Raw genomic sequence first — 26,839 nt, 5'->3', positions numbered from 1 at the left:
CCTGGGGTACTCGGCCTGGAGGGGAAACTGGGGGTGGGGGGCAGGAACTGATGCTGAAAGGGGGGGCTAAGGCGGCGCTGGGGCCTCCGGACTGGAGCAGGGATGGTCCCTGGAAGGGAAACTGCCCCGGGAAGGGCTTTGGAGGGGAAGGGGCCCGTCTCGGAGGGGGGAGCCCTCCCTGCTGCAGGAGGTGGCGCTGGGGGCATTTGAGGTTGAGGGCCGGGGGCGTCCGCCCTGGGGAGGAAAGGTTAGAGCGGAGAGCTGATGCTGGTGGGGGCGGGGATGGACCCTAGAAGGCTAGGAATGAACGCTGGTTTTCATCTACCGTGGGTGAGGTAACTCTTCCAGTGCGACAACCTCTCTGCCCCCTCCGCTTGAAGGGATACGTGCTATCCAGCCATGGGGGTATGCCCACAAGAATATCCTCTGCCGGTCTGTCCAAGGATACTGGAAGGGAAATCGGTCCTTTGTTCTCCCCCCTCCCCCAAGGCTAGCTTTGGAAAGGGAAAAAAAACACCCCGGCTTTGTATGTGTGGCAAAGCCAAAGGTTAGGCAGACTTGCAACGATCATCCTTAATATTTAGAGATCTCTTGAAACTGAGGTAGTGTATGAAGAGGGAAGTGCTATTTCAGTAGAAATCCTGTCTTTGCTCTAGCAAATACATGCCTCATTTTAATGCCTCAATCTTGGGTATTTTTTTTAAAATGGCAGCGCACTCAAGCCCAGATGTTCAGAGGTGAAGTTGTCGCACATCTGAGTGAGAGGGCCCTGCCTACATTTGGACTATGGTGCATTTTTAATTGTGGCAATACTGCGTTAAACAATTGAATTATCCATAAGTAGTGGTCGCCAACCCCTGTCTTTTAAGCAACTGGTTGTCTTCCTGTTGCTTGTGGACACAGGAAGTTATAAAGTTAAAAGTGAGGCTCGCAGGAGAGTAAATGACAGTTTTTGGTCTGTAGCCTGTTAATTGCTTCGAGTACTTGATCACATGCCATGAAGTCTGTACAAAAAAGAAACCTCTCTCTTTCTCTCAATTTGTCATGTGACGTGATAGAAATGAGTTGTTTTTTTTTAAAGCAAACATGGGATGGAAAGTGTCACATGTCTAATTGAGATTTATTGACAACATTGGATTTAAATTAGTAACAATGTCTATTTCTCTCTGAACCTCCCAAGTATTCTTTAACTCAAGCTAAATTATAAATCTGAGTGTAGGAAGTGACATGACTCTTATTGGGCATTTAAATTACATTTTGTGCTTCTACTACCACTTTTTTTTTTTTTTTGACAGGCTGACTTATTTATTGCTCCTCTTGAAATATGGATAGAGCTTTGCTGTACATTATTAATCTTTGATTTAAATATACTTTGTTCCTGGGATAGCTAAGAGTGTTAAATCACTGAGTACCTGTGGTGGAATATGGGTTAGACCTGTTTTGTGTTACACAGATTTAATTCAGTTCAACTGAATCCAAGCTTTTGCTTGTCCACTTTAAGATTCAATTTCTGCAGGCCACCTTTAGCTTAATTATGTGTTGAAGACTTGTAGATTGAACCCTTGAGTTCCTATGTCACCTTTTTAGGTGCTTGAAGTCCCTTTGACTCATTTCTTTTTATGCATGTTATTAGCCTCTCCTTTTAGGTAAACACTTGTGTTGGAAAACAAACTAATAGAAATCAGGAAGTTCACAGTTAAAGCTGTGTCCTTACTCTCACCCTGTTTTGACTGTGGTTAATGGTTGAGGAACAGTATGTGAGCTGCACCATATATGCAGCAACAGTTAGGTACAGCATGGCAAATGAAGGTTGGGATTTCAGTGGTCACTTTCAACTGACCATCTCTTGGATTTTAGATTCAAACCCTAATGTTGTTTTGAATTTTAACAGGGTCATGGGCATCTTCCTCACACACTTTTAGCATAGTGTGGACTGAGAGTGCAATAATGTAGAGAGAGTCTGCATGTCTTCATGAGTCTCTAGCACCTTTGTACAAATGGCATTATAATATAAGCTGAAGGGTTGTCAGGCCTAAGTATATGTTTTAATTTATTGGAAAAGTGTATCCTTGAAACCTTCTGCCCAGTGTCAGGTTCTACCAAAGGGAATATTCTTGTGGCTGGGGGGGGGGCCTGAAGTGGAAGAGTTAACTTAATGTGGGGGGAGGTGAAAATTGACATTCTTTTTCCTAGCCTGCCTGGGTTGCAGATCTCTCCAGCACTGTACTTGGGATTTTACAGGGTATTTTAAAGTCATCTGGAGCAGGTGTTGGGAAGTGAGATTTTTTAGAAGCTGTGTATGCAGCTTCTACATCAGATGAGCTAAAAAAGAAAACATAATGGAGAAATATGTAGCCTGAAGTTGGAGCAAGTTCAGCTCTGGATGTCTGCTGTGGGATGTACATTTCCTTTGATTTGGCCTATTTTTAACTTTTTTTTTCTAGGCAGTGTCATTTGACTCTTGTTTTGAACGTTTCTTTTGCCCCCCAAGTTAAAGAGGCGGTGTCCAGTTAACCAAAAATTTGACAGAAATTTGCTTTTAAGATCATATCAAACATTTCTTTAGCTGAAAGAGGGGTGGGTGGAAGGATGCAGATTAGTTTCTATGATAGCTTTGCGTCCAGTCACTTTCATTTTTCCTCTGTATAGCTTGTGGCCCGTTCAACTCAAACTGGCTTCAGTAGAAAATAAATCGGATCTTCCACATGAAACTTGCATGCAGCAGTGGAGGGAGACAGGTGCATGCACAAATAGGAAAACTGAATTGTAAACCACAGCTTGGAGTGGTGTAGGGCACGTTACCTGAAGGTACATCTGACTTTCTTTTGTTGAAGATGGTTAGATTTCAAACTGATAGGTTTCCTTCACTGCCAATTGTTGGCTGCCTTTTATAGAAGGATAAGTGATTCCGGCTTATAGAATGGAATATGTTAAGACTGTTTCAGTGGAATCTTGTAGACTGTAGCGATTCTTCTGGGTCTCTATTAACGTAGGTATTCATTAAAAGATTCTGCTTCAAAAGTTGTCCTAGTGCTTGGCAGAGTGAAGAATCTAAGTTCTTGATTTTGGTCAATATGAAATGTGGTATCTGTTTCTGAGCATGTTTATTGGGTGATATTAGGCGATGGCCTGGTCTATCTAGCAATGAGTGAGAAGCTGGAGATCTTTCTACTATAGTTTCAAGCTAAGGTCAAGCTTTGACAGGTCTGCCACTGCTGTCAGCTTGGCCTAGTCCACATATCTGGAATGGAAATCCTGAAACACAGTTGAGCACAATAAAGTGGCAGTGGCTCTTCTAGGCAAGCCAACTAGAGGCACTTTTTGTTTTCCTTCTGTAAGAGTATATAGGTACCGTCTGTGTACAGTGGACAGGTATTTAGTTAGTGCACGTATGGTTATAGTGTTCTCTGTTCACTCCCCAGTGATGGGTGCTGCTCTTTGTTTTTAGCATTTAAAAAAAAAATAGGTAAGTATTTTTTGCAACGGATGGGAAAGACGCTAAAAATTTTTCCAGGAATGACTGTATTTGGTCTCTTTCCACTAGCTAAAAAATGAGTAGATAAGATCTGAGAAGAAATGAATACAGCATTAAGAGATGAATCCTGTGCATGTGGCAAAATGCAAACAAACCGCTGTTGGGCTTGGGTTGTAAAAATAGTTCAGCAACTAACATAAATATCTCTTTTGCCCATAAACTGGTTACCACTCAGCAAATTGTTGTAAAGTGTTCCAGGACAAAAAAAATCTGCAATGCCAGAGAGAAGGCGTTCCATTCATAAAGTTGTCTGGGTAATAAGGATCTTTAGCTTTGGATATCTCTTGAACATGGCGTGTTTATGACTTATGGCCCTGCATATTAAAATCCTAAATTCAGTGTAGAGCGTATGTTGGACTGAAAGGTTATAAGCAATTATAATTCAGAGGCAGAGAGGGGCCAACGCTTAATTTTTTTCCTCTGGGTTTTATCCAGAGAAGTCAGGTGGGGAAACTGGTGGAAGTGAAAATGCATGTTTTCTCTCTCCAGCCTTTTATGGATGCCTGGTAGGAAGAACTTACCTTTCAGTTACATGTCAGAATAATGTGCATCCATTTAAATGTTCAGCGAAGAAATATGGACCTTTCATTTTCAGTTTAAATCAAACATCTTGTGATTTTTAAATTGTCTGGAAGTAGAATGTTTGCATTTCGGAAGAGATCATTTGAAACCATGTGATTAGGAAACAAATGAAAGGAGCCATGTCAGAACTTCTTACTTGCAACTCAAAGGGGGAAAAGTTGGCTTGCCAAATCAAGATCCACCTATTGTGAAATTTTGCTAACGAAGTGTCTACGCTTGTTGCTAGCAAAAGTTAGAAATATCAAAAACAACAAGTTTGAAGTTCCTAACTCTGCTTGGCTTACAGATGAGCTGTTTCGGTACCAAGGTGTGGAGAAAACACAATGGAAATGAGCCATCTTTGTTAAGGCACAAGATAAATCAGATTGAAGGCTTCAGATGCGCACATCAGGCCTTTGTCACACCAATAATGTTTCTCCCTTCCAGCTTTTGGTCCCACGGTAATAGGCTTCATTGAAAGCTTTACAGAACTGCAAAGCCGGCTTTATGTTAGGGTCATGTGTACATGCATTGGGCCTCGCCTCAATATTAAGCCCAGACTAATTTGAAATGTAAATGTCTTTCAAATGTTCCGGGGCATCTTATTTATAGGGGAACCCAATGCCAGTTCATTTTTCCTGCCTTTTCCCTAATACCTGAGAAAATGAGAGAGAAGAAATAGGTAAATTTTAATGCCAAGCTAAATTACATCTTGAAATTTGATACTTTGTCAATCATCCAGATATAAGAGAAACCTTATGTTTTAGCATATGGGTTGTGAGAGAGTTTTAGCACCTTTTTTTCTAATGCCCACCCGTGGCATCTTTGGTGAGTCCAAATCACTGTTTTCTGAAGAAATAATGGTGACTGATTTGTGCATGAGTGCTGTGGATATTGTTCCTGTTGGTACTAACAGGACATGATAACACGGCACCAGCTCATAGTTGGTCCTGGTCCAAAACTAGGCAGAAGTAAAGTAAAGGCTGCTATCTTCTAGTCCGATTGCCATATTCAGTGCATTTGTCTGCCATGTTCCAATGTTGTCAGCCCAATATTCATCTCCTTGCTCGGAGATGCGTCACGCTAAAGGGTCCATTTCAAGCTATCTTTTATTCTGTACTTTAACTTTTTAAGGGCAGAACTTTTGGGGAACCATTTCTTCTACAAACACCCGAGACAGCTGTAATTGAAAGTTCAGGGAATTATTTTACACCACCTCCTCAGTGTGTTCATTTCATCTGTAATTTCCTGTAAAATGCACAGCTGGCTTTTTTTTGTTCAGTGGGTCTCGTAATGCATCGTGACAGGAGAGAGAAGTGTTTTTAATGCTTCTTTTAAACCACAAGTTGGCAAAGCAGTCAGGCACGTGTCGGGTCTGAAACTACATCTGACTCTTAATTGGCTGCATTTCAAATTTTATGCTCAAATGGGGCAATCTTCCTCTTGTGGTATTATGCGAGCTCTGTCTGATAGTTTTCTATGTTAAAAAGTCTTCAACATCAAGTGCACTTTTACTTCATATTTGTCCCACAGCCAGGAGGGTGATGGCTTCTGGGTGGAGCTGGTGCATACTGCTAGTCTTGAGTTTCCTATCAGTATGCTTGTTTAAATATCATTAGCATTATTGGAGCAGTTATAATCGCATAGCTCTTAAAATCTAAGCTGCTACAGTGCTTGCAAAATCATGTTTTGCAGCTTTTTGGAGGGTTTGTACTGCAATTAGCTGGCAAAATGCCAATGCTTTGTTGCTGGAGGCATCTTCCCTGTCCCAGTGGCTTCCATTTTTTTTGATGTCTCGAGTAACCAGCAACTTGCTTTGAAGTCACTTTTGGGCTGCGGTTTTGTAGTGAGTGGTTATTAAAACTATGCATTGACGTTGTTAATTGCAGGACATTTTTAGTCCTCTGCAGTTGGCAACGATTGAATAACTAATCACTCGTTCCTTGTTTTTTCAGGTCCACGCACAACGAAATGGAAAAGAACAGGTGAGTTGGTGCAAATACCTAATGAACTTCACAAATGTTTGTTCCCTTCTCCTCCAGTTTACACGAAGACTGTCTGGGTCTTCCTTGCAGTGAAGCTGTGATTGCACTTCAGTTCATCGAAACAGGGTTAAGTTAGCATCTGGATTCTACAAACGCCTGTAGGCAGAAGATAGAGAGCCATTGCTGGTAACTTACGTGCTCAAATGTGGCACATTGTGGCAACTACAGATGAACAGCATTGTCTAGGATGATGTTCATTTTGATCAGCTTTTCTAGGCTTCACACACAGGGGAGACTCTCCTTCTTCAGGGCATAAGCTATCTTTTAACTGCCAGGCATGTTTGCTTCATGCCCTAGTAAGCCTTTTCCATAGCTGACTACTGTGCAGTTTGAGTCTTCTGCTGAAGTCTCTGATACAGGTCACCCTTTGCCAAGCTGCTGGTTTCCTGAGCCAGTAAGATGCTATGCATGTATAGTAGTATGTAGAATCTTAACCTCTTATTGCCCAAGTTGGCAAGGTCCTGAAGTCCTCTCCCATAGCCTGTGCCTTAATGAACATGCTTCAAAGTCATGATACAGGAACATGTTCTCCAAGAAAGTAAGACTTGTAAAACTGGAGTATCTCGGAGTACAGTTTACTCCATTTTCCATAGTCTATGTCCTTCTGAGTAGGAAGGGACTAGGAAGGAAGGAAAGGTACACTTATACTTCCAGTAGCAAAGAGCTATTCTCAAGTATACATAGCAAGCTCTATTGTTAACCTCCCAGTTCTGGAAGATAAAGTGACAAACTAATAATCACTTAGAGGGAAATTCCAGTCTACACCGCTGATAGCTTTCCATGTTTGACTACAAAGATGGTGCATTGCAAACATCTAATCAGTGATCTCTGTCAGAGTTCAGCAGCATCTTATGTATTGCTATCCAACATCATACATTTACTAGATGGACAGCTGTGTTTTACAGGCTCATTTTAAATAGACTTATTAAATTGTAGCATAATGAAAGGTGGCTTTGCATCATTGATAAGTTCCTCAGTTTCTTCTGTAAAACTTTGAGATCCTATTCAAATATTGCTATATAGCTTTGGCCATTGTCAGCTGACCTGGTTTATTTGAGCTCAAAATGGGCATAAAAAAGGCACGCTGTAGATTTTAATCTACTTCATAAAATCAGCAGTGAAGAAAGACCCCTTAAAATCGCAACCAAATAATGCTTTGCATCTCTCCTCCTAAGTCTTCTGTGGGTGTTGTACCAGAATTGTATTGAAATCCTGTTTATATTGTTGCAGAAGTAAGAAAGTAAATGTCAGGCATTTTAAGCCCTTATCAAAAGGGTGGTTTGGGAAACATCAGCCAGCTTATTTCTATACAGAAACAAATCATTGCACCTCTTATATGGCTCCTGAAGTTAACCCTTTGGTTGCCTTGTACAACAGTATAATCCAGTTCAGATGTCCATGGGTAACATGGGCAGGCATTTAAATTGGGCAAATGACACGCATCATTTGTCAGGTAGTACTAGACTCTACATTTAAACAACCTGTACAGTATATCATAATTTAAGCATGCAAGCTGCTCTGTTAGAACTGCATGGTTCAACTGTTGGCACTTCACTGGGGCTTGTTACTTCCTTTCCCTAATGAGATGCACTCGGTGTATGCCTACCTCTTCCCACTTCATTGAGACTTGTTTACTTCAGAGCCTCAGTAAATATAATGATCCGTTGTTTCACCCTTGTGTCTGTGTTGTGCAGCAGAGTCTGTGTGATGCCTGTAGTAGCAGATGGGGCTGAGGAGAAAAAAACATTTGGTAGGAGGGTTTGGAAGGTTAGCTGAGCCCCGTACATGTCACGTGATTTCCTGCAGCTTAGGCTGTTTTCTAAAGTAACTTTAGCTATGTATTTGCAAATAGTTTAAGAATTAGTTTTAAGTAGTTATCTGGGGTCAAATACTGCACATATCATATCTCAGCCTGAGAATTAGCCTCTTCAAGAATTACTACAAATGTCATGACCAGGGATCCTGGTTTTCTCTGTTTAAAAATCACAAATTCTCTGATAAAATCCTGCAAATTCTCTAATTAATGCCCTTGCACCCAAGGCACCTCCCCAGCTTAACTGCTGCTCTTCAGGCTGCCTGGCAGTTGTGTATTAGGGCTGTGCAAAGCTTCAGTCACTGATTTGATTCTGTGGCTGAATCTCTGAATCCAAACTGAATCAAGAGACCCATTAATCTCTCTGAATCGAATCGGAACCCTCCGAATCAGTTTGGAGAGATTTGATGATTTGGATGTAGACAGCTTTAAATGTTTTTTCTACATATCTCAAGGTACCAAATGGCTTGTGAATGCTGAGATTGTGGGGCGCATGGAGCATCCGACAGGAGCTTGGGGGGGTCCCCAGCATGCTCGGCAGCAGACCAGGAAGTGGACCAGAAGCACTTCTGGTTCACTTCCGGGTCTGCCGGGCAGCGTGCTGAGGGCGCCCCCTGGCTCAGTGACTGGTGCCTCCTGGGTCTGAGTGGGCACCCAGGGTCCCCCCTGTGGCTGATTGCCAAGCTGGGGGGGGAGGGGGTTCATGCTCAGCAGCAGGCCCAGAAATGGTCCGAAAGTACTTCTGGGCCACTTCTGGGTTTGCCACCAAGCACACGGGGGGGCCATGCTCCTGGGGGACTCTCCATCTGCCCTGCCCTACCATCAGTGTTCACAAGCTGCGTTTGGTACCACGAGGTATGTAGAAAAAACATTTTAAAGCCGTGTGTGTGGCTGAATCGCTAATTCTCCGAATCGGCATTGAATCTTCAGATTCAGCCAAATCGAATAGGGACAGCGATCCGAATCCCTGATTCAGATATGGCCCGTTTCGCATGCCCATAGTGTGTGTGTGTGTGTGTGTGTGTGTGTGCGCGCGCGCGCGCGCAGATGCACACAGCATCCCCTCCCACTCCCCCCAGCCTGTTTCCAATGTTTTTCTCCTTAAAATGAGAAAATCTGGGGTTTTCTCCTTTATGAGAACCCGGATTCCTGGTCACGACTTGAAAGATCATTTTTTGTCTCTCTGAATAGACCTTTCTTCACAAAGGAGTTGTGATTTTTGACAATGAGATAATTTTGTCTAATCTAAATATTGTGGTTGCCGCTTCATTTAGCTAAAAATGATGCTGATGTTGAGTGTGTTTCAGCCGGTTTATGCGGCCAACCTTCTTTTAAAGCAAAAGTTGAAGTTTTGAAATCATTAAGAGGTGGTGCAGTGAACACTTGATTTAGGGTTTTTAATTGTCTTTCGGTTTTAAATTGCAAGGCATTAATCAAGTCTTATTGGCTAAATCCAAAACTTCCTGACGGCATTCATGGTGTTGTGGTGTTTTCTCTGTTTGATATCAAAGAACAACTTTTTTTCTTCCTACCGCATAGCGTGAAAGCAAACTTTATACCCCATGATGTTAATTTCCATCTCATGCTCTGGTGTCGCAGACTGTGGTTGTACTACCTGCTTACATACTGCTGACAACGTGTTTGTCCCCATTAAGGCATGGTTGAACAAGTCTGCGCAGATGGAGATTACAAATAGTGTTCAGCAAAGATTAATCATTGGCCTCACCACTTTTTGGATTTACCCATGGAGTAAAGATTATCTGCTTCTGCTTGCATCACAGTGTCAGAGGCCTTATGGAGGCAGATGATTGTTTACTGCAGCACGCTGAGGATATAGTATGGGAGAGCAAGATTGGCAAGTTGTTGCAACATCCCAGTTAGCAGCCACCTTTGTCAATTAGACACTTGAAGTGTAGGTGCTGCAACCAATGCTAAATAGTGTGACCTAAATGTCACCTAGTGTGTGGAACAGTTGGGAAGATAGGAAAACACAGTGCTCTTCATAGCATTGTGCAAAAATAGCTGTGTAACAGAGTAGACTTTTTTTTTTTTATAGTCAAAGCCTCTGTTCCCCCTACATTAAAACTCCCCTTGGGTTAATTTTTATTTTATGCAACCTGTACCATGTTTACTGACATACAAATATTGGGGTTAATGTAGCCTTTTGTAACGTGATGCCAAGAGGGAATGTTAGTGACTTACCACAGACTGGTAACTAGTGGTGGTTGCAGCTAGAAGGTGCTTATTGAAGAGTTCAGTGATCTGAAAATTAATTTATATTAAGGTGAAGTAATTTATAGTAGGTCACTGTGCAGTTGGGAAGCAAGGTCTTCCAAGCAGACCTGGGGAAAATGTTAATGCAAATGCACTGAGCTTTACTTGATGGCAACTTGTTGCTGTTTATTTCCTTTCTAATCATCACCTTAATGGCTGCTGGACCTCTTGTATTTTGATGTGCACAGAGTTGGTAAGAAGCAATTTTGAAACATTCTCCAGCTTATTCATAGATTTTTAAGGCTGGAAGGGACCTCGGAAGATCATTGGGTCTTCTACCAAGCAGGAAGGGTAACTGGGAGTCAGGTGACACCAGGAAGGTGACTGTCTAGTCTCCTCTTGAAGAGGAGACTAGGGTTACGTACTTGCCTCTCAAATTGTCTACTCTGTGAAGGAACATAATGGCTTGGGAGAAAATTCCTCCTTTTCTGGATGGCCAACACTTCACATAATCATTGATATACCTAATGTGGGGGGGGAGGCATCTGGTATTACACCAAGATGCATTAAGTCACCTAGCAAAAGAAAATACAGAGCAGTAGATGCTTTTATATTTCTAATCCAAACTACTCTCTTGTCACGTAATGGTGACAGAACTTGTCTAAATACTTTGATTTATATTTGCTGTACTTGCTTGCAGATGTTAAGTGATGTTGTGAGATGCCTTATCTTACCTAGTTGCTACTCGCACACAAAGAATATTTGGTATGACGTGCACTCTTTGTTCTTTATAGGCGTGCTCATCTACGGCTGTGTCTGGAGAAGCTGAAGGGGCTGGTACCACTTGGGCCTGAATCCAATAGACATACCACACTGAGTTTACTTACAAAAGCTAAATTGCACATAAAGGTAAGATCAAGAACATTAATAAGCATATAAAATAACTGAATAGAAAGCAGTGGAAACCCTCGTGTATGACAAGTTTTGTGAGGACAATTGTGAGTGCTGCTTTGGGGTCAGTACTTGGACTTGACTCTCTTGCAAACCAAATGAATTGATTGTCATAGATAACACAAAAATGGGGTGGGGGATGAATGAGACATTGACTCTTTTAAGCAGCTACTTCTTTCTGACACAAATAAAAACAAGAGCAGATATCAGTCTTGCCTAAAAGCTTCACCGGTTAGTTTCTTTAATCTTTGTGCGGTTTTACTCCCACATCACCATTCGCTCAGGACTAATTTTTTATGTTTGTACTCAGCTGTATTGCGATAGTGTCCAGAGGACCTCTTTTCAACTTTGGCAGCTGCTCAGTGTTGAGCATATGCAAATATAAATGTTATGCCTTAAAAGAATTTGCAGTCTAAATGTTCTTGCTGTTCATAGCCTTGCTCTAAGGAAGTGACATAGTTAACTCTCAGTTGACGTAGTTAGAAGCCTTTCCTGAGGATACCAAGTCTTTTATCTTCCAGTTAATACCAGGGACTTGAAAAAGGGGTGGGGTTGGGGGACTTTTTTGGCGTCAGGCTGGCTACAAATAGCTAGATATCAAAGCCTTGGAATAGATATTAATAGGATTGGGCTGCTGCCAGATGAGTTGCGCACAAACAGTTTTTTGAGAGGGAAGCATCATTTATATGCATTCCCGTGTAGCTTCAGGGTGATTCTCATCTAGGAGTAGGTCTGGTGGACCCTACAGACAAGGCACTGCTGTGCCCATCTGCACAAGAGCACCTGGTTTGAGTTTGTTTCACAGTCCAAGTAAATGGGAAGAAGGGACCAGCAGGTGTAACTAAAAATTGTTTCCAGTGTCCCAGAAGGTGTGTACAGAAGCAAAGAAATCCTGCCTGTTCTGTGTGAGCAAGTATTTGTCCACTGTGTGAGGCATGTGGAATAACTTCAGGTCTGCTGCTGGAATCAACTTCTGAAATGAGCTTTAAGTCGTGGTGACCAAGGGCTTTTTTAGGTGATTTGATCTGTTGCCAATGCCAGTGAGAACAAGGGTTGGAGTTGGTGACCCAGAAAGTGGTGGCACTTGTGTAGATCCTGGGACAAAACTTGGGTTTTTAGGCTGCAGGTTTTGGCTACTAATGTGGGTGTAGCAAACTCCATTTGAAAAGCTGTCTGCTCAGATGTGTGTTTCAGTTGTGTTAAAAATACCTCCATTATTTTCTTTAATTTACTTCTGGTTTAAAGCTGCCTCTAATGCATATGCCTAAAAGGTGCTGAATCTAGGCCAGTGCTTTGAAACCTGGGTAAACATGATTAGTCAACTAAAGCCATGTTTTGGCATCTAGAAATAACCTGGCTTTCAAAGGTGCTGAGCACCCACCTCTGGGAAGTAGGTGAGACCTTTAAGTACCTGAGTTACTAACATTTAGCCTTTGACCCACAGTGTCCAAAAGAACTAAACGTGCCTCCTTTTCGTTATCCACAGAAGCTTGAAGACTATGACAGAAAAGCAGTACACCAAATAGACCAGTTGCAGCGAGAGCAGCGGCATCTGAAAAGGCAGCTGGAAAAACTGGGCATAGAAAGAATAAGAATGGACAGTATAGGATCCACGATGTCATCAGAACGGTCAGACTCTGATAGAGGTGAGGTGCTTTGGTTGATGAGGGCTCCATGGGCCATATCCTTTTCCACCTCTTGGGAGTTTTAAGTGCAGTGCTGTTCCACCCTGGTCATGTCCCTGAATAAACATTGATGACTTAGACAGGTTAAGCCATTCCAGGATTTGAGCAGGGCGGACTGCTTAGGTGGCAAAATAAAATTTAAATAACTAATAGGTGGAATGAATCCCGTCCCCCACTTTGTATCGGAGACCTCAAATGTTGCCTTGGAACAGTTGTTTATTACGGATCTTTTTGCTTACAGAAGAAATCGATGTGGAAAGCACAGACTACCTAATGGGAGATCTAGACTGGAGCAGCAGCAGTCCGAGTGACTCGGATGAAAGGGGAAGCATGCAGAGCATCTGTAGCGATGAAGGATACTCCAGCTCTGGCATTAAAAGATTAAAGTTGCAGAACAATCACAAGCCTTGTCTCAGCCTATAAGAAGCAACTCCAGTAGCTGTTCCATCCATTGCTGTTTCCCTGTTGGATCTTCTTAGGTAGTATGTTGGACCGTCCCACAATTCTCTTGCACGTAAATTTAATGTACCAACAACATTACCAAAATCAGCTTTGCCTAAGTCCCAAAACAGTGCTTAGGGTTGTGGGTTACAAGCTACTCTCTGGAGCACACATCTGATTGCATCCACTAGCTTCTCTTTCCGTCAGTAAACTCATCTCTGTGAGACTGTACATTCCAACAAAATTTTGAAGCATCCAAGAATCTTTTTGCAGTAATAGCAACTTACAAAAACCTCTACTTTTTCCCTCTTCATTGTTTTGCCTTGCTGTAATTGCCTAGTACTCTAAATCTACCTTGTCTTTGCCTAGTGACAAACGTATCTCAAGTGTCTGAGCATAATTGTTTGGACTATAATATGAAGGGTGAACCTCAACTGTGTTCTAGCTTAGATCTGGAAATGGGTGGAGTGAACTTTCAAAGTGATATGCGGAGCGTATTGGCTTTGTCAGCCCTCTGGTACTCCTGAGAAGTATGCAGCAATATCCCAGGCATCACTTTGAACAGTTGGTTCTTAAATGTTCAGAGTGCTGTGTTTGTATTTGTGTAGCCATGTAACTGTATTTCTGGCCCAGTCCTGTTGTCTTAATTGGAACTTGCACTGACTTTCAGTTTCAGATCCTGCAGTAGAGCAGTCCTATCTAGCAAGAATAGTCCTATCAGAATTGATCTCAAACTGGCAACTCATACACGCCAGTGGGGATTTTAACTGCTACAGGACTGTGGGACCGAACTTGTGAGGTTCTTGGCACATTCTGTAAATTGCAAGCAGTCTTCTGAGCTGTAGGACCTTGGCAAGGCAAGTACTGCTCTGTCTCTTGAAAGTACATCTGTTTTCCACATTTCCAAGTTTCTTTAATACCTAAAACCAAATGGTACTATTTCTCCAGTGCAATTCATGACCTCATTGCATTACAGCTGCATATTACTGTTCTAGGCAAGTTTTCCTAGAAGTTTGTTCATGCTTCTTGTCTCTGGGACAATTTTTTTCTACCTCAGAGAGATGAACAAAGATTATCTCAATCCCTTTAGCACAAAAATAATTATGCCTCATTTGTTTTTAGATAAGTGATGCTCAGTCCTGTTGAAATCCATTTTCCTATAAAATTTAGCAATAACTGAATGAGGAAGGTAGCTGTGCTATCTTCAGTTGTCAGTGATTGAAAAGGGCACATTTTACAGGATGTTGCTAATAGTACGTTACTACGATTATTCAGTGAAGTGCTATTGGCATTAAAGCACTTCCTCACCTCGTTGAAGTATTTTTAGGCGCTCTAAATCTGGTTCATTAAGGATTTTGCTTGCCAACTAAAAACTAATATTTTTTTTTCCCAGGCTGTGGTTTCAAACCTTGCAACATTTTCATTTAAGCTAAATAGAGCACATGTAAATGTACATAAAACATGATCTATAAATAGTATTTATTCATTTTATATGAAACTAATGTAATGGAGATACATTCTTATGACTTTGTGCTTTTATAGTTGTTCTGGAAACTTTGTATGTAGAGGTCTGCTAACTGAGATATCCCCCCCCCCCCCCCCCCAGTCCTTTTTTGCTTGAAAAATTTTAGGATCTTTCTATTCAGCCCACTTAGCAAACTTTGCAGTGACTATTCAACATTTGATTCTGGTAATAAACCAACTTGCACAAAATAACCAGAGAAACCCAACCAAGCAACTGAACTTCACTCTCTAAAAGGGCTATGTAGCTTATTTAGTGATATGAAAGCCCATTTTTGTCGCCTACTTGCCTGCAGTCTTTTAAAATAAAAAAAATGTAGTTTTCAAGACTTGACGAGTCAAGCTGCCAAAAGCCACTAAGACAGTCTATAAATTGCAAATGAATGAACTCTCTAAAAGGAGACTTGTTTTTCTTAAAATATCCTTACACTATTTTTGGATCATTTGAACTCTCTGAAATGAGAGAAAATGGGAAACGGGGCTAGTGGATTGCTCATATGTCCAAAGTCTATTCTCCTTTTTGGGTGTGCTATGTTTTGAAAACGAAGGATTATTTTTAAACAGCTGGAATTTTCAGATGTCCAGCAGACTTGCACTGAACTTACAACTTGTATGCCTTTTGCATTTTTAAGTCTGCTTCCTTTGTCCAAGCAGAAAATCTTCAGAGAGCTAGCTCAAAACCTGTAAACTTTTAAATAATAAAAAAAAAATTTGAATATCTGCACTTTGAGGTCCTTTGCTCCAATACATTTTTGCTTGAGAGACCTCTCTAGTTTTTTCTTTTTTTGTTCCAAATGTCGCATAAGCTGCCTCACAAATCCAAACCTAGAGTTGCAGATATTGCTACCTTTTTTTTTTTAAGGTCAGAGTAACTAGAATTTCAGAAAGCATCAGAGGGTTAAATTTGAAATACAAAATTGTATACTTTGCATTTTCTTTTTATTATTATTTAGAAGTACCGAGTCTTACAGATTCAGTTTACTGTGTTTTTTAATTATTATTGTGCCTTTTTCAGTTAACTTTTTTTGTGAAGTATTGCGTACGTTGTCCCAATATAAAACAGTCATTTTTTGACCTTTGCACTGTTTGGATGTGGTCCTCTCAATCTCGTTGGCGTAGAAAATATTGAATTTTGAAAAACAATGCACTAATGTCAAAACTGACACGAGGGTATATTTGGTGTCTTTTTCCAAAACTCTAGGCAGGGGAAGTAAATTTTGCTAATGGGGGCTCTAAGGCTACTCTTCTATTGACTAGGACCATTTTTGGCAGCTTCAGATTTTTCAGCTAGTCAACAAGCCAGGGCCTCAGGCAGCAAAGCCTACTTCCAAGGTTGCTGAAATGGTAGCACTGTTCTCTGTTTTGCCAGTCTTTCCTTGAATTCACTGATCCACCAGCATTATTACTAAATAAGCTGCAGCAATTAAAAATTTTGTAGACTTGTTTAAAAAAAAAAAAGGGGGGGGGTGGGAATTGAGGGGCTACTCGTATACCCCAAGTTTACAACTGATGTTGCACAGAAGTGTGTTAATAAAAAATACACTTTTTTTTTCCTTTTCCTTTCTTTTCTTTTTGGAAGGGCAGATTAATAAAATACTGCCCTCAGTAACTATCAGTGCAAATGGTGAAACCAGGCATGCACTCAATTGGACTAGAAATTGGAAACTCTTGCACTTAGTCAGAGCAGAGAAATTTTAAAATTGCGGTAACATACATGTTAGTGTAGATCTGTCTTTAAACATCTGAAAGTATTGGGTATATCTGTTGAGCTCTTTTCCCCTGAGGCTTGAGCACCCAAACAAAACTTAGTCTACAAAGCAGAGCTTTCAAGCTCCTTAAGGTGCTGTTTGTTACATCTTGTGAATCTCCAGGGTCATTGCTAATACCAATTTGAGATGTAAATTCAGAGAGCACTTTTTTGAGCAGCACCATAGGTGCCACTAATTTCATATCTTTCAAGATGATCTGAAATACTCCTGAGCTCTGGGCATGAGCAGGCCATGTTCTGCCAATTGCCATTTTAGCACTTTGTTCTTTAATATGGCACTTCTCCCTCCACCTTCCCCAAACCTACCACAGCTCTGAAAATGAAAGGAAAACTGTTTGGTTTCACTCCAGAGCTACAAATCTGTGCACTAAACCTATAAACATGGTGGAAAGAGAGCCCAGGATTCAGGGTGAAAGATGGGTGGTGGGTTTTCACTTGCTTGTTCAGAGCATAAGAACCAGATGAAACAAGCTTTTGAGAGATTTGTGTAGCAATACATTAGAGCTTTGAGTTCTAATTTTGCCCCTTTTGTAACAGATTTCAGGTTTTGACACTGTAAATTGCTGTATTGGGAAGAATTCTGCTTTTGCCAAGCTACATGTTTGCTCCCCTGAAAGTGTATATTCTGTTGTTTTTCTATTGCCGCTTAACTTGAAAGTTGTTGGATTTTTTTGTTTTGTTTTGTTTTTTTTAACTAGTAGTAGAAACAGGTACTCAGTTCCTGAGTATTATTGAAACCTTCAACTCCTACAACAGCTACCTGAATAGCAAGCTGAGTAGATGTGTCCTGAGGTGAGGAAAAACCATAAACATCTCAACCTCACGTAGTCATCTTGGACCCAAATCTCTAATGGCCAGTTTTAGAAATAAATCTGGGATGTGGTAAGTCTCATCTCAGTTACTACTTTGAGATAACTCTGCTGCATTCTTCAGGTGGAAGTCACTTAGGCATCTCTCAGCTGCTATTTGCTAGATAGCTGTAGTGTGACACCAGACAAAAAAAAAAAAAAAATCCCACAAAAACCTCTGAGCACATTGTGTATATCTTGTGAAGTGCCCAGACCTCAAATTGATTTGGATTTCTTTATTTGTGCTGGGGTTTTTCCCTTCCAAACTGATACAAGAACCAAACTTTCCTGTCTCCCTTCCTTGGGTTGGTGCTTTAAGCAACACTGCTGTCAAACCATTGGCTTTATTTTTGGCAGTCTTCCGAATAATAAACACGGCCTAAACAGGGGAGCAGCAGATGGGAGAATATGAATTCTGTTTCCAGATGTTCAGTTCCTAATGTAAATACCACATCATTATAAATCCTGTGTCAAGACCATATAAAGGTGCTTTTTATTACAGTTAGCACATGCATTTTTAGAAACTACATGTTTTAGAAGACCTTGCTGTGTATATGTATACTTCTGTATTGTTCAACTGTTAGAAAATAAATTATTTCATTATTAAAGAGAGTTGTCCTTTTTGCTTTCTTCTCATCTGAGTGGGAAATAACTTGGAGCTTTCACCACTTTGGTGATTTCTGGGTTCCTTTTTAATAAATGGCATGTCCTATGGACCTCAGCAAGTTTCATTGCAAGAGTATTCGAAGGAGACCGATAACACAGGTCAATGCAGTTTGGAACATCTAATCTCCAGGCAGGCCTAATGTCTTTCTTGCCAAATCTTTCAGGAGCAACTAATGAGTTTGGCAGCATATCCTAATGCCCTTTTCAAAGAGGCTTCATGGTCCCTGGGCAGATGGCAAGGTGGACACTCAAAATGGATTACACCTTGCATGACATGAGCAAACTTTTTAGATGTTTTCTAGGAGAAGAGAAATTGCAGCAGAGAAAGGGGTTTTTAAAGTAACCTAATCCAGTGTTGTGGGGTGGGGGAGGACATCAAGGGGAAAAAGCCATGATGTGTATTGGTGGGACTACAGCTGCTTTCCTTTTGGCAGTAACTGATATCCGGAGCATCTACTTCCAGCCTTTTTGTGTTGAATCTCTGTTCAGGAGATGGAGTGCTCTCCAATTCAGCATCCTCAAAATGAAAGGCATTTGGTAAGACCATGAACATGCTGGATGTCAAGTCTGCTACTGTAGCGTAGCTGCATGCCTTGATTAACTCTTTCCAATCATGCAACAAAAAGGACATCTATCTCAGTGTGATATGGTCCTCATTGTAGTGTGTGCATGGGTAATGCCTAAAAAGTTGGAAAAAAACAACCAAAACCCCTTATCAGATGATGCTCTCCTAATACTGCAATGCTGGTGTTCTTGGTGCTGTAAGAGAAAGATGTAATGTAATTCTTGCTGTGTTACAAAAGTAACCCAGAGTGTTAGTGGACAAGTCTATTGTCTTGGTGGGAGGTGGCCACCTGCCAGTCCTGGAGGGTTTGGTTCTTGGCCCTGTGCTGTTCAACATCTTTATCAACAATTTACATGAGGACGTGGAAAGCACACTGGCCAAGGTTGTTCTGGGGAGGAGCGGTCACGCTAGGGAATAGGATCCAGATCCAAGTGGACCTAGACAGGCTTGAGAGGTAGACAAAGTGGAACCGAATGCAGTTCAATAAGGATAAATGCAGGGTGCTTTATCTGGGGAGAAGTAACCAGCAACATGAAAATAGGTTAGGAGATGTTCTGCCCAGCATGATAGCTAAAAAGGATCTCAGGGTTATGGTTAATCACAGGGTGAATGTGAGCTGCCAATGCAACGCTGTAGTCAACAGAGCTAATAGCATACTGGGATGTGTCGGCCAATGCATCACGAGCAGGGCTAAGGAAGTGATGCTTCCTCTCTATTCAGCGGGGATTAATGGCTGTCCATGTATGTAAGGGGTTGTTTCAGGTTGGATGCAAAGAAGAACTTTATGGTAAGGGTGACCAGAATCTGGAATAGACTTCCCAGGTAAGTGGTGCAGTCCCCAACCTTGGAAGTATTCAGGAGGAACCTGGACAGACACCTTGCTGGGCTCATTTGATCTCAGCAGTATTCCTGCCTAGAGCAGGGGGTTGGACTCAATGATCTGTTGAGGTTCCTTCCAGCCCTTAGCCTCTATACGATTCCATAAGACAAGCCTGACAAAACAGATGCTGGACAGTGATGTTTCTAGCTATTGTGTAGTATTTCAGAGCCACCTCTTGTTTGGAGTCTGTTTCTATTTGAAATCTAACGAAGCTTTTCCTTAATGGGCTACATCTCTTCTAGCAACCTCTTGTAGTTCCACAATTGTTTTTCACTTTGGAAAAAACCTGCTCCAGTAAGAAAGCCGTTTGCCAGTCCTGGGATTAAATTGGAAAGGTAATGGGGGGTGTGTGTGTGTGTGTGTGTGTGTGTGTGCGCTTCTCACTTGACTAAGGAAAATACAGCTTCATATAGAACTGCCATTTTTTAAGCACAGCGGTGTCTCTTTCAAGTTCCCCTTGCTTGCAGATTCAGAGCACTCCTGCTGTCTGGAGTGTGGTCATTGCTAAAGAACTATGAATCGGAAAGGAAACAGCATCTGGCAGTTTTATGCTGGGGAGGAAGGAATGATTACTGCACGGTTATGGATGATGTTTAATGGCACTCAGTCCAGGGAGAGCTGTTCATGTTTGTGCAGTGCAGAGCATAGATAGCTGGGAGGCAAGAAGATAACATGCCAGCTTTTACAATCCAGGCAAGAATCTGAATGCTCTTCCTGACCTTGGTCTATATAAACCAGGTCCCTTCTTCATTGAGGGGGGGTATGTCAGTGAAAGTGATGGCTGATGCATATTACTTTAAAAATAATGTGGGGGGGGGGGTGGAGTTTCTATGCCTCTTCCTTGAACTACTGCATGTGTTTTTTAGTAGGGTGGAGACTACTGAGTCTGAACATTCATAAGCATATTGCAGGCACTACTGGAATAGTAGGAGAAACCTGGTCTATAATAAAATCTCTGTGCGGGCAGAAGAAAACCCTCTTCACGTCAAAGGTGTGAAGGGAGGGGGAGATTACATATTGTCCTAGATCAGTCCTTCCAGGAGGAGCACAAATTGGGCAAAGCAGGGTGGTACATCAGGGCCAAGGAGGCTGGCAGGTTATACATGTGTTCAAACTCACCGTGTGTGGCTTGCATTACCTCCAGCTGCTTTTGACTCCTTAGCCCAAAGGAATCCCCGTGGTAGGCATCATATTTAGCATGCCTGTGTTTGGCGATCTGTCCCAACTTTGTCTCCACTTTGTTGGGACCCTTTTGTTCTCCTTCAACTGCATTAATATCCTCCCTGCCTAGAACTGTGACTACTATTGGGTCATCTGTGCATGGCAGTTACAGAAGGACCAGTGCTGAGATTTCCTTTTTTCCATTCCCAGTGCTGAAGGGACCTGCTGAGCCCAGTCTCCAGACCATGGTTTTCAAGCTCCCTTTAAAAGCTAGTTAGGACTTTGGGCCCAGCTGTGGACTGCTTCAGCACCTCACTCCCTGCAAATGTGGTGTAGACAGAAATGTTAGCAATAAGTTCTAAGACTGGTCCATGATGGACAAAGTATGATCCTGTCTTGAGCAAAGGATTAAACTAGACGGCTTCTACAGGTCCCTTCCAGGACTGTTCTATGATTCTATGTTCCTGCCTTTGCCTGCTGGTCAACACCTCTGTCCTTAGTTGAACACAAGCTAAAGTAGACATTGAATTTTGGGGCAATGCCTTGCTTTTTTATCTCAACACTTTCCTTATTCCCCAAAGACCTTATTTCTTCTTTCTTGGGTCTCTTTTTATTTACTTGACCAAAGACCCATATGCTCTTTGTTTTAATTTCTTTTGCAAGGTTAACCACAGCTTAACCATTGCCCCTTCTCACTTTATCCTCATGTTGCTTGACCTCCAAGAGGTGCCTTTCTTGGCCAGACAAACCTTTTATCCACTCTTTTAAAGCTCTTCCCTTTACTCCTAATATCCTTTTTGAGTTCCAGTTAGATACAAAACCCTTCTCTATGAGTTTTATTCCCTCATTTAGCATACAACTTCCAGGCAAGTTTGGGGGTTTTTTGGTTTGGTTTTGGTTTTTTTTCATCTTTGATTTAAGAACATCTCAGTCACTGAGGTCCTTGGGTTTTTCTGTCTGGTTGACTTCATTAGCACACTACCTTTATTTCTCAAAGTTTGCCCTTTTCACAGCAAAAGTCATACTTGGAGGACTATTTCTGTTTATCCTGCCACTTAGTTTAAACTGTGTCAACTCATGACCATTTAATTTGCTGCAACTAACTCTTGGTATTAGTCTTCCTGCTTTCAAAAACCGAAATAGCATCCCTTCTTTATTAGGTCACTATTTGGTCAGCTCTCACTTCCGCAGCTATCTGGGCCTGGTTATCATCAGCATTTGCTCTTCTACCCAAATCTGGGAAGTTAGTCTCCTATAAGGTCACATTTCATAAAAGTATTTTTCTGTCTCATAACAATACAGAAATCCCTGTATTATATATGGAAATCTGACCTGGGGGACCTTTAGCAGATCCTTTAGTGTATCAGAGGAGAACTTCTGTTACTATCCTTCCCCCAAATGCTTTTGACTTGAGCTGATTATTTTTTCTATCCATTCTGTTTCTTCTTTTTTTTTTTAGAGTCTACACATCAGTAATGTACAACACTATCAAATGCTGCTCCTGTGTTGAGGTTGTAGCTCAGCCTGAGGCAGCCAGCCAGGAGGAGGGCCCGTGAATGTCCAGTGGCCTGAATAAAGTCTCTGTAGTCATTGTTATTTTACCAAGTCCTGCCACCTTTCTGCCACAAGAGACCCTAGTAGTATATCCTTAATCCTCTCTATTTTGGGTTGAACTCCAACTTGATTAGAAGTGGGGAAATTCATGCCTTACTAAATACAGTGGAAGTAGGGACTGTCTTCTACCCTGTACACCCCACGTCTTCACAGAACCTGGGTACCTAGCTTGAAGGGATAGTGGCCATTAACACCATGAAACAGGCAGCTGGTCTCAAGGCATGCTGGGAGCCTGACTCAATGTAAAAGACCAGCCTGGGGGTAGCAAAGCACTTGTGTGGAGGAATTCAGAAAGAGAAGGACCTGAGAAAGCTGAGCTTGCCATTAATCAGGGTAAGGGATGTTCTTTATCTTTGCTTTTTGGCCTGTGAGTTATTCTAAAGCTGAGGTGCTTAGTAAGTATGTAAGTTTGGTGCAGTGTGTGAGAGGAATGTCTGAACCCAATACTGTAATTGTGACAAATTAGAAATATGGGGATGATCCCAGCACCTTCCTTAAAGCTCATGTATTGTGCAAGAACTCTGTGGGTGTTGGAAACCACTTGCCCAGATATGTTAACAGGACTTATTCCCAACTCAGGGACTGACTGACTAAGACCTGAAGGCATTAACTGTAAATTATGAGCAGAAATAACTAATGTTTTGGCATTCTCCAATCCCTAAAGCCCCATCAGGAAAGTGCTAAGCCTTGCTAAATGGCACAGATACCTGTTTCCTTTGGTAGCCTCTTGTAATCTAAGTTGCTCTGACTGAAAAGTGTTGTTTTTGCTCCCTTGCCCTGTGTCTGATCTCCATGGCGGGGAGCTGTAGGGAGAAGCTATGGTTTTCCTGAGCCTGTTTTGAGAATTTGGGATCAAATGTTATACCTGCTTTCACTTGCCAAAAGGCTCTTTCTCCTCTCCCAGCTGTGTTTGGACAAGTCGGATATCTCTCCTTTTCCCAAATAGCTTGTACAACTGTATAAACAGCCTTTGAAGGGCAGTGCTCTGTTACTGGTACACAAACAAGGTGTTTTATAAAATAAGATCATGTAAGGGGCTAGGTAAAACCAATTAACATAAGTCTGCCGCCATAAACCATTTGAAAGCCTTTCTACTTTGTTGCGTGTCAGCAGTCTTTATTTTTTTCTTTTCCAGCTTAGAAACTTAAGGGACTGTTTAACTCCTCAGATGTTCTTTACAAAACTCGGTACACTGGCATTCTTAGCAGCCTTCAGGAGGCCTGGATTCAAAAGCCTTCTGGTGTATTCTACAGGTTAGGTATCTAGCAAAACAGTTTTGGAGGCATCTCTACACTAATAGGTTATGTAGCTGAGCGAAAGCCTTGTTCTCCATTGGCCTGCACCCCTCTAGCATAAATCCAGAGTAGCCATGCATGGCCCAAAGATGGGTACTAGAGTTAGACACCTCTAGGAGGCTGATTCTGGCAAGAGGTCTCTTGTTTTCATTGACTTCCTAGAAGCTCAGACCTCAATAATAGTGTTTAACTATGGGGGTGGGGAAAAAGTGTCCTAAATAGCTCCTGTGGGTAAGTTTGCTGCCAGGCTGACATGCAGACAGCTCACCTGCCAGAGATTTCTTGCTAGGCAGACTTGCTGTCTGCCTTGCATTGAGGAAGCTTTGATGCTGACGTCAGACAAACAAACAACAGCTCATTCCTGGAATATGCAGAGGCCCCACGAGAGACCCATTGTGTTTGTGTAGCATTGCACGTGCTGAGGCAGTGTCTGTCAGTCCAAAGGACTCTCAATCTGCATAGCCAAGGCAAGATTTTATTGATGTAGGGGATGGCACTGAGGGCCAGGGAAGAAATGACCTACCCTTTTCCCCTGAGGGATTGGAGTCTTTGGCAGAGCTAGCAAGGAAATCCAGCTCTCCAGAGTCCTAGAAAGTGTTTAACCCAAAACCTCAGGGATGCTCAGCAATATTAGATACACCAGCACTGTGTTCCACGTGTCCCAGTGTTTTGTGTAACGACTCTGGCGTGGGGTTTAGCTGGCAGGCAGCTGGCTCCCAGCTATAACCACCCTGTTATAACACATTGTATTTCTACAGCACCTGACATTTCAAAGCTATTTCAGGGGGTGCTGTAGGAATTCCTATACCTGACCTATTGTCAGCTGTGGGCATCTTGACTGCATTGAGAATTGTGCTGGTCACCAGTAACCCTGCTTTAGAGTAAGTACATTGCCCCTCCCTTCAATCTCTGTGCTGGCTCAGGAATGGATGGAGTCATTACTTGCAATGCCCAGCTGTATTTATTGCGTTATTACTAAACAATACATTCAAACTGGCTAATGGGAGGGTGAGGAAGAGGGCCGTGGAAAGAAGCCAAACTCAGAACCCTTGCTCCAAAACAGCCTGAGGAAAGCTGAGAGCAGCTTCTAGCTCTTTAAATGGGCCAGTAAAGCTTGCAGTGAGGGTTGGTCAGAGAAGAAGAGGAGCAGGGGTAACTGCTCCCCAGGAAAAGGCCTGTGTTCTCTGAGAGGGTAGCCATGCTTCAAATGAGCAGTTTTAAAGCCACCTGGCTGTGCTCTTCAGCCTTCGCTCTCTCTTTTTTTTTTTTTCCTTTCAGTTCCCCTTTCTTAGTAAACATGAAACCCAAACACAAGGCGCAGTGCTGTCTGCTGACTGTGCTGTTACTGAGGTTTCTGCAAGAACCACAGGATACCCGCACAGGCATCACACTCTGTAAGCCAACAGGGGGGAAAAACCTGCCCAGCTTGCCAAGCCAGTAAGTAGGAGGCAAGAGAGCAGAGCGCTGCTGGTAAAGGAGGAAATGTACCTGTGTGCCAGCTGCGAGAAAGCAAGTCTGAACCCTAGGGAGTCGTGTCTCTAGACCTGACCTCCCGTGGTGTCCCAAGACATATTGCATACAGGCTACAGACTGTTCAAGTGGCCAGCAGAGACTTCCTATGCCTGAAGAAGGGTGACTGCCCAAACGCTTGCTAAGAACTTTTTTCCAACTACTCAGTTGGTCTAATAAAAGATATCACATCTACTCAAAGAACCTTGCCTGCTTATGTCCTTAGACCAACATGGCTACAACCAAAAATCCAGCAATTTCCACCACCACCCCCTCCCTACCTTTTTCAAAGCTTTAAGTGTTGCCAGCTGGGGACAACTTAAAAGGGCTTGATTTTTATATTTCGGGCCATACTCAGCATCTGAAAACAGGTCTCTCATAGGAGTTTCAAATCAAGTTCCGCAAGTCACTAGCTGCATCAGAACATCATGACAGCCAAGGTGCTTGGTCAGAGGCAAGCCTTGTCTGTCCTTTAGGGCTGCATTGTCCTCAGATTTTAGCTGCCCTGATTTTGGCACTCAAAAGGAATGAGGCTTGGTTTTCCTGGCACTTGGGAAACTTAAAGGGTTTTAGCTAGCCTGCCTCTCTCAGCTAACACAATACAAATAGCTGATGATAGGCATCCCACAAAGTAATAGCTGGCTTGCAAGACAGTATGGCCTTGCTTTCATCTCTGTAGCATCATGTATATTTTTTTCTGCTTCTCCAAAAAAAGAAACACATTTTCTGGCCTCATCTTCATTCAAAGAAAGCAGCGTGTATGAGGAGAAAGAACAGAGTATGTGAAGTATTCTTTACAAGCAGCTTAGAGGTTTGGGCCATTCCTATACGGTTAGACAAGGAAAAATGAATAAGACTCCTTGTCTCTCCAATACCTTTAAAAAAGCTCCCTCTTTCAGCCACTGGTTATTGGCTTTAATCTGTACAGTACAGGTGGTTAGACTATCTTTAAACAGTGTTTCTCGCTGAAGGGGTTCTCCATAGAGTCAGTTACAACTAAGTTTTGCTAAGGGAAATCACAAGTTAAGTTTTGCTAAAGGGAATTTATGTGGGGATTCATTTTTTCAACAGGGGAAATGCAAATCAATTTGCTCCATCTTCCTTGCTACTGTTCACTTTAGTTTTCTTTTCCCTTAACAGTATAATCAAATAAATACTTTATTTATACTTTCTGTTATAGAAGCTTTTCATGTTATAACTTTCCAAACATGTTGTCAGTCCTAGATAAAAATCTTTCTTCATTCTGTGCAGAATTTTGGTTCTTTGTTCCACTTGGAAGGGGGAAAAAAAAGCTTTCAAATGTTGAAATTTTCCATGGAACCAAATTCCTGCTTTTGGGCTTGTTCTAGCAAGAGATCCAGTCACTGGAAGCATTCTGCCTTGGCTCCTAACTATGTGGGTGAGGTCTGTCTATCAACAGCCCTGGCAAAATGTGTTGTATCGCTGAACTGTCCCATTAGTGCAGTGCCTGGCTCCATCTGTGTGTCTAATCAGTAAGCAGATCAGCTCTTGTTACCTGATCTCTCGATAAATCACAACACTTTACAGCACTGACAGGGGCTTCCCTCTGTTCTCTCCACAAGTAGCTGAGACTTGAATGCTTGCCCGCTACTTTGCAACTGGCAGGTGACCAGTTTTCCATTGTGACTGTGAGGGGGAGGAGGGGAAGAATGCCCAAAGTTGGCAGCAGCAGCAAGGAACGGGGCCAAAAACTGCTCAGTAATTTTCACAAGGATTAAAAAAAAAAAAATCCCTCCAAAAGCATAT

The 26,839-nt window shown here is 42.1% G+C and overlaps 1 protein-coding gene across 2 annotated transcripts; it reads left to right on the top strand.

Moving 5' to 3' along the window:
• Positions 1 to 2,131: 2,131 nt before the first annotated feature.
• MXD1 (MAX dimerization protein 1) lies at positions 2,132 to 14,825 on the top strand. Of its 2 annotated transcripts, XM_006035696.3 has the most exons (6): positions 2,136 to 2,808; positions 4,404 to 4,557; positions 6,052 to 6,081; positions 10,963 to 11,077; positions 12,606 to 12,765; positions 13,046 to 14,825. In XM_006035696.3, exons 2-6 carry the CDS (start codon positions 4,496 to 4,498, stop codon positions 13,225 to 13,227), a joined length of 549 nt encoding a protein of 182 aa, XP_006035758.1. In that variant the 5' UTR covers positions 2,136 to 2,808; positions 4,404 to 4,495; the 3' UTR covers positions 13,228 to 14,825. The 2 variants fall into 2 exon arrangements, with proteins under 2 accessions (XP_006035759.1, XP_006035758.1); XM_006035697.3 differs by having other exon boundaries at positions 2,132 to 4,557; positions 13,049 to 14,825.
• The last annotated feature ends 12,014 nt before the right edge of the window (positions 14,826 to 26,839 follow it).

Source organism: Alligator sinensis, unplaced genomic scaffold (assembly GCF_000455745.1).
Source record: "Alligator sinensis unplaced genomic scaffold, ASM45574v1 scaffold804_1, whole genome shotgun sequence".
NCBI lineage: Eukaryota > Metazoa > Chordata > Crocodylia > Alligatoridae > Alligator > Alligator sinensis.
This window is presented reverse-complemented; position numbering and strand designations above follow the sequence as displayed.

Bases quoted from the DNA above. Each gene is read 5' to 3' on its own strand.
- MXD1 (XM_006035696.3), top strand. From the start codon at position 4,496: ATGCGCACATCAGGCCTTTGTCACACCAATAATGTTTCTCCCTTCCAG. The intron at 6,082-10,962 runs GTGAGTTGGTGC...TGTTCTTTATAG, and splicing joins AACGAAATGGAAAAGAACAG to GCGTGCTCATCTACGGCTGT. The intron at 12,766-13,045 runs GTGAGGTGCTTT...TTTTGCTTACAG, and splicing joins ACGGTCAGACTCTGATAGAG to AAGAAATCGATGTGGAAAGC.